This window comes from Ursus maritimus, unplaced genomic scaffold (genome assembly GCF_017311325.1).
Source record: "Ursus maritimus isolate PB19 unplaced genomic scaffold, ASM1731132v1 scaffold_2, whole genome shotgun sequence".
Taxonomy (NCBI): domain Eukaryota; kingdom Metazoa; phylum Chordata; class Mammalia; order Carnivora; family Ursidae; genus Ursus; species Ursus maritimus.
Genome location: NW_024424452.1, coordinates 17,547,458 through 17,554,958, shown reverse-complemented (window position 1 = coordinate 17,554,958; position 7,501 = coordinate 17,547,458). Strand labels below are relative to the sequence as shown.

General features: G+C 53.9%; 1 protein-coding gene across 2 annotated transcripts in view; it reads left to right on the top strand.

Moving 5' to 3' along the window:
- The window catches only part of RABEP2 (rabaptin, RAB GTPase binding effector protein 2), a 12,155-nt gene that overhangs the window by 784 nt on the left and 3,870 nt on the right, over positions 1 to 7,501 (top strand). For both annotated transcript variants that reach the window (XM_040635156.1, XM_040635157.1), the window contains exons 2-5: positions 132 to 341; positions 4,622 to 4,779; positions 6,912 to 7,022; positions 7,107 to 7,454. In XM_040635156.1, the coding sequence (XP_040491090.1) occupies positions 132 to 341; positions 4,622 to 4,779; positions 6,912 to 7,022; positions 7,107 to 7,454 (827 nt within the window). The remainder of the gene's footprint in view (positions 1 to 131; positions 342 to 4,621; positions 4,780 to 6,911; positions 7,023 to 7,106; positions 7,455 to 7,501) is intronic.

The following is a 7,501-nucleotide window of genomic DNA, read 5'->3' as shown; positions in this document are numbered from 1 at the left end:
GGGGCGGGGCCGGGTGAAGGTATGAGGATCGTGGCTGCAAGAACCAGGTTGCAGGACTCCTAGATTTGATGGTCTCCGGTACAGGGGACCCTGGAGCGATGGGAAAAGAGGTTGTTCTTCGTCCCCCACAGCCCTGGACCCCCATCCCCAGGAAGGGGCGAAGGTGGAGGCTGAGTCAGAGGAGCTCAGCCGGCTGCGGGCTGAGCTGGCAGGCGCCCTGGCGGAAATGGAGACCATGAAGGCTGTGGCGGAGGTGAGCGAGAGCACGAAGGCCGAGGCCGTGGCTGCAGTGCAGCGGCAGTGCCAAGAGGAGGTGGCTTCACTGCAGGCCATCCTGAAAGGTGAGACTCTTCCCAGACTCCCCAGCGGCCCCATAAGAGGGAAATGCATGACAAGCAAGGGGTCAGGGGGCACAGATAAGGCCATGCGGTAGGTTAGCAGGGCTGCCCAGCAGAGGGTAGGCCTCGGCGCCCAGAGGAAGGGGTGCCCTTTTCTGATTTGCATAGAGGTGCTGCCCGTGCTAGAAGCAGCTCTGTGAGTTCCAGCTAAGTTTAGCTGAGAGCTTCTACCTGTTCCCTTGCCCGCTGTCATTTTTTGTCCCTCACTGATGACTGATCAACCCTGAAAGATGAGCAGCTTTTCAGTTCCTGGAACCAGCCTCATGTAAGCCTCGATCTCCGTGAGTCTAACCCTCCAGTTTCCTTCCTTCCCCAAGCACCCCTACGTTGGCACTGCCCCATACCTGTTCAGACTTCCCTGCCTCCCTTCCATTCTGTGTCCTTGAGATGCACCAGCTCCCTGAACCCCAGATCCCCCAGCCTCTGCTCTTATTTCCGCCTTCTCTAGTCAGAGGCCAGAGTCTCTGAAATAGCTTCCAGCCCTGTCCCACCCCTCTGCTTCCAGGGCCCCTGCTGGAGTGACAACTCCCCCGGACTGTGCCCCAGCCTTCTCGCAGGTCTGGCTCTGTAGTCTGGCCTTGACATTGGCTTCCAGACTGAACTTGCTAAAATTCCCATCTCACCGTGTCATTTCCTTCTCTTAACAACCACTACTGGCTCCAGGCTTCTCCAGGGCCGTATTTCCCACATTTCAGGCATCCACATATCACTCGTGCACCGTGCTTATCTCCTCGTACAACTTACTCTGTTACCTACTTGGTATTTGTTCTTTAAATAAAGCCAGTTTTGGGGGGACGGGGCACCTGGGTGGCTCAGTCGGTTAAGAGTCTGACTCTTGATTTCGGCTCAGGTCATGATCTCAGGGTCGTAAGATCGAGCCCCCGGTTGGGCACCACACTGGGTGCGGAGCCTCCTTAAGATTCTCTCTCCCCCTCTCCCTCTGCCCCTGGCCCCTCTTAAAAATAAATGAACAGACTCATTTTTTTTAAATGCACATTTATTTATTTTTTATTAAAAGTATTTTTTTTATTTATTTGTCAGAGAGTGCACAAGCAGAGGGAGTGGCAGGCAGAGGGAGAAGCGGGCTCCCCGCTGAGCAAGGAGCCCGATGCGGGACTCAATCCCAGGCCCCTTGGGTCATCACCTGAGCCCAAGGCAGACGCTTAACCGACTGAGCCACCCAGGCGTCCCTCACGTACATTTATTTTACAAGAAACTTCAGGATGCCTCGCTGGCTCAGTTGGTAGAGCACGCGACTCTTGACCTCAGGGTTGTGAGTTTGAACCTCATGTTGGGTGTAGAGATTACTTAAATAAACTTTAAAAAACAATAATAAAAGAAACTTCCTGTCATGTAAGAGAAACTTAAGTGTGTCCTGAATAATAATAATACAGGTTTCCCCCATCATCCAAAAACCGGGCGTTCCTATGAAAATTTTCTTTTTTTTTTTTTTTTTAAGATTTTATTTATTTATTTGACACAGAGACAGCCAGTGAGAGAGAGCCAGTGAGAGAGAGACAAGCAGGGGGAGTGGGAGAGGAAGAAAAAGCAGGCTCCCAGCAGAGGAGCCCGATGTGGGGCTCGATCCCAGAACGCCGGGATCACTCCCTGAGCCGAAGGCAGACACTTAACGACTGAGCCACCCAGGCGCCCCTCCTCTGAAAATTTTCTAAACCAAAAGAGCATGTAAAAGGAAGGCACAATTACCATTAATTTAGATGGAAAATTGTTTGAGTGTTCCCATTCCCCAAAAATAATCCTCTTTGGCTTTTCTGATACCTTACGACACATTTCGCTAATGTATGCGCGGAGTAAATCGAGGTCAGGCACAGGTGCTCCCACAGTTCAGTGCTGTGACTCTGGGCGGCTGAGTGTCATGCCCTGAGAAGGAGCTTGTGGGACCGCCGTGGCTGCCCGGGCTGCGCGCTGCCTCTCTAAGGGCTGTCTGCAAAACAAACGCTAAGCGCTATTGTCACTTTCTGCCGTTTTTTGTAAAAGTGAAAATCCTCTTTGGTTTCTTTTAGTTAGTAGAAACACGAACTACTGTAGGATTTTTTTTTTTTTAAGATTTTATTTATTTATTCGACAGAGGTAGAGACAGCCAGCGAGAGAGGGAACACAAGCAGGGGGAGTGGGAGAGGAAGAAGCAGGCTCATAGCGGAGGAGCCTGATGTGGGGCTCGATCCCATAACGCTGGGATCATGCCCTGAGCCGAAGGCAGACGCTTAACCGCTGTGCCACCCAGGCGCCCCTACTGTAGGATTTTTGTAAAAGCGAAGTGGCGTAACGTGAACTTTCGAAATGTGGAGCATACCTGTAGTTGTAAGAGTCAACATTTATTTATTATTTATTTATTTGAGAGAGAGCAAGATCAAGAGAGAGCACAGAGGGAGGGGAAGAGGGAGAAGCAGGCTCCCCGCTGAGCAGGGAGTCCGATGCGGGGCTCGATCCCAGACCCCTTGGATCATGACCTGAGCCCAAGGCAGACGCTTAACCGACTGAGCCACCCAGGCGTCCCTCAATGTTTATTTTTATTTATTTGTTTATTTGAGAGAGAGAGTGGGGGCGGGGGGGCAGAGGGAGAATCACACAGGGCTTGATCTCATGACCCTGAGATCATGACCTGAGCTGAAACCGAAAGCCGGATGCCATCCAGACACCCAAGTAGTTAATGTTTTTTGAGCACTTACTATGTGCCAGGCTCTGAGTTAAATACTTTATGAGTATTTCTTTAAGTTTTATTTACTTAAGTCATCTCTATACCCAACATAGGCCTCAAACTCACAACCCCGAGATCAAGAGTCACGTGTTCTTTCCACTGAGCCAGCCGGGCGCCCCGATTTACGAGTATTTAATCTTCATAACAGTCTCCATGAGGTTGGAATTAGGATCTGTTTCCATTTTGCCGGGGAAACTCTGAGGCCCAGAGAGGTTAGATAACTTGCCCGAGGTCATACGGCTAGAAAGCAGAAGGTTGAACCCAGGCAGTCTGGAAGGAGAACCTTCAGTTCTAATGTTAGTACGTGTTAAGATAAATAACTGTGCAAATAAAACTGGTGGGGCGACTGGCTGGCCCAGTTGGTAGAGCATGTGACTCTTGATCTCGGGGTTGTGAGGTTGAACCCCATGTTGGGTCTAGAGACTACTTAAAATCTTGAAATAAAAAAAAAAAATCTTTAAGGGGCGCCTGGGTGTCTCAGTCAGTTAAGTGTCTGACTCTTAATTTCAGCTCAGATCATGATCTCAAGGTTGTGAGATCGAGCCCTGCATCGGGCTTCACAAGGGGCTTGGTGCTGGGCGTAGAGCCTGCTTAAGATTCTCTCTCTCCCTCTCCACCCCCCCACTCACGCGTGCGCACTCTCTCTCTCTCAAAAAAAAAAAAATCTTTAAGGAAAAAATGGCTCTGTTCCACCCAGCATCCCCTCCACCTCCCACTGACTGTGGGATAAATTCCAAAGTCCTTGGTGTGGCATTCACGGCCTCAGGAGGCATCCACTGTCGCCCCGGGCCCCCCTTGCAGCATCTGCCCTCGGGCACCTTCACTCCAGCCCTGGCAGTATGCCCGCCCCGCCCCAGATACACCCTCCGCTTTCACACCTCTGAGCCTTTCCTTGTGCTGGTCCCGTGACTCCGTCTGTCCTTTGTCTCCTCCGCTGCCTGGCGGTGGCCTCTCGTGGCCGGGTGGGCAGAGTGAAGAGCTCCTTCCTCTGGGACCCTCCAGCCCAGGAATGGTCCTCTTGGGGCTGTCCTCCCGCTGCTTTGTAACTGTTTCCACAGCGGCCTTCCCCATCAGAGTGTGGGCTTCTGGTTTAGTGTTTGTGTTTGATTCATTTCTCTGTGTCCAGAGCCCCGCTCGGAGTCTGGTCCAGAGTAAACTCTCACTACTGTCGTTGGAGGTTGCTTGTTACTGTACATATTAACGGGTGTAGAGATCCTATCTTCAGCATTTATCGCGTACCGGGAGGAGGGCCGAACACCTTCCAGATGTCGTCTCACTTGCCAACAGCCCAGCGGGGTAATCATTAGTGTCCCCGCTTTGCAGCAGAGGATGCCGAGGCAGAGAGGCTGATGGCCCAGGGCCACCTCTCCGCAGAGCCCGCTGTCTCCGTCGCGCTGGTCAGCTGCGTCGCCGAGAGTGGCGACGGCAGCAAGCCCCTCTCCTCACCCACAGGTAGAGCCAGCGCGCTGACCTTCCCCCTCCTCTGCCCTTCCCGCTTCTCCAGAGTCCATCAGCAGCTACGAAGCCCAGATCACCTCCCTGAAGCAGGAGCGCCAGCAGCAACAGCAGGACTGTGAGGAGAAGGAGCGGGAGCTGGGGCGCCTGAAGCGGCTGCTGTCCCGGGCGCACCCCCTGGACTCCTTGGAGAAGCAGATGGAAAAGGTTGGGGTGACTGGAAAGATGTCGAGGCGGCCAGGGTGGCCGTGGGGCAGAGGGAGTGTCGGCGTCCCATCCCCAGATCACTGGGAGCAGTGCACCCAGTAATAATTCTAGGTGTTGCTCGTACTAGCTCTGTACTTGGCAAGGTCCTGGCTCTGCCACTTCCCGCCAGGACGGCTGGCTTGGTTTGCCTCCAGAATGAAGGAGATGATGCAGGGGGGAAGGGAGCTAACGCTTGAGGACAGCACTCGTGCACTAGGCACCAGGAACACTGCTTGACTCATTCCGTCTCTCTGGTCTTTCCCCATTAGACCCGTTTCACAGATGAGTAAGGTGAGGTGCGGAGACGTTCAGGAAATCTCCCCAGGTTATTGCACAGAAAAAAGCAGAGTAGGGATTTAAACATTGAGGCAGCCTGGTTCTAAAATTCTTGTTCTTAATGCCTATGGCTTATCGCCCCCTTTATCACTGGTGTCCTGGACAGTGGTAGGGAGCTGCTCTCCCAGACTCCATCTTTCAAAGCAAGTTCACATCAGTACCTCGTTCGATCCTCACAGCAGCCCCGTGAGGTAGGGTAGCTGCTCACCGCACTTCATGCAGGAGGAAACTGAGGCTCGGGAAGACGGCCTGGGTAGAAAGACAAAGATCAAAATAGGAGCCCAAGAAAGGAGGCTTGCAACCCACGGCCTCCAGCAGAGACTGCCGCTTGCCTTCCCAGCGATCCTGGGGAGCAGTTCCACGGGGGGGTGAGGGAGAGGGCCCTGCCGCGCGGTAGCCCGGTGCAGCGAGCAGAAGGACAGCAGGGCTAGAGCCAGGCAGTTCAGTCCTGACACCTCCCGCGTTCGGCCATCGGCCACCCTATGCCCGGGCATCCGCAGCGTGTGTCTTTCGGGGCTTCAGTTGGGACCAGAGGTGTATTTGTTTTGTTTGGGCCATGCAGGCTCACCCTGCCTGTTGCAACTGTCCACATACGGATTTGGAGGGTTAAACTGAGCAGGCTTGAGACAGGTTTTTGAGTGATTCAAGAGGTAGAATGGGCACGGATTGGAAGAGGATGGGTGACTGGCAGGTTGCGGCCTTGGACAGCTGGATAGGTGACCCAACGCCTGTAGGAGGAGAAACGGCGTTGTGAGTGGTTCAGACTTGGCCGTACTTGGGATGGAGGAGCCTGTGTAACATCCGGCTGGAGGTGGCCATAGGCCGTTGACTGTGCGCGTTCAGCAAGATCCCAAACCTGAAAACAGACCAAAAAGAAATGGCCAGCAATGTGGGAGGGATGGGAGTACGGGACATATTAGTTAGGAAGAGATTTAAAAACCCAAATCAGGGGCGCCTGGGTGGCACAGTCGTTAAGCGTCTGCCTTTGGCTCCGGGCGTGATCCCAGCGTTATGGGATTGAGCCCCACATCAGGCTCCTCAGCTATGAGCCTGCTTCTTCCTCTCCCACTCCCCCTGCTTGTGTTCCCTCTCTCACTGGCTGTCTCTATCTCTGTCGAATAAATAAATAAAATCTTAAAAAAAAAAAAAAACACAAATCAATGGTAGTTTAAATAGGATAGAAGTTTATTTTTCTTAAAGTCCACAGATAGACATTTCGGGACTGATGTCTGCTCAACACGTCTTTAGGAACCCAGGTTCCTCTTATGGCACAGTTTTGCCGTAGGTAGCTTATTGCCTCATGGTCGAAAATGACTGCTGGAGTGCCAGCCATCATATCCACAGTCTAACCATCAAAGAGGAAGAGGAGTAAAGAAAAGCACACCCTCTCCCTTTAAGGAGTTTTCCTGGAAGTTTGTATTAACCTCTCATGCGCTGGAACTTAGTCATGTAGCCGTGCTTAGTTATAGGGAAGCTGAGAAATGTAGACAGTGTTGTAGAATTTAGGGCATGTGTCCAACTACAAATGTGAGCACCTGTGATAAAAGAAGTAAAAGTGGATGTTGGGGCCTCCTGCGGGACGCGGACAAGTCGTGTAAGATCTCAGAGCCTCTGTGTTCTTATCTTTAAAATGGGGATGGACAGCACTTCTTGGGAGGATTAGAAGGGCTGACGTGCTTAGAGAGGAGGCTCGAACAGACCTGAGGGGTCCAGCTGTCGGGAGCGGGGGCTGCTGCTGCCTAACCCCCTTCCTCCAGGCCCATGAGGACTCGGAGAAGCTTCGGGAGATCGTGCTGCCCATGGAGCAGGAGATCGAGGAGCTGAAGGCGAAACTGCTCCGGGCAGAGGAGCTGATTCAAGAGATTCAGGTGAGGGGACGGCCGGGGGTGCTGTGGGAGGAGGGGCGCCGCAGGACCCTAGCCCTCCAGCCTCTTCCCTGCCCCTTCCCCTAGAGACGTCCCCGGCATCCCCCTTCCTTGCACGGCTCCACGGAGTTGCTGCCCCTGTCCCGGGACCCGTCGCCTCCGCTGGAGCCTCTCGAGGAGCTGAGCGGAGACGGGGGTGCAGCAGCCGAAGCCTTCGCCCACAACTGTGACGACAGTGCCTCCATCTCTTCCTTCTCCCTCGGCGGCGGGGCCGGCAGCACCTCCCTGCCCCGCAGCCGTCAGGGCCTGAGCCCCGAGCAGGAGGAGACAGCCTCTCTGGTGTCCACGGGCACCCTGGTCCCCGAGGGCATCTACCTGCCCCCTCCCGGTTACCAGCTTGTCCCGGACACCCAGTGGGAGCAGCTGCAAATGGAGGTGAGCAGAGGGGCGGAGCAGTGTCCCCCCCCCCCCCCCCCCCCCCC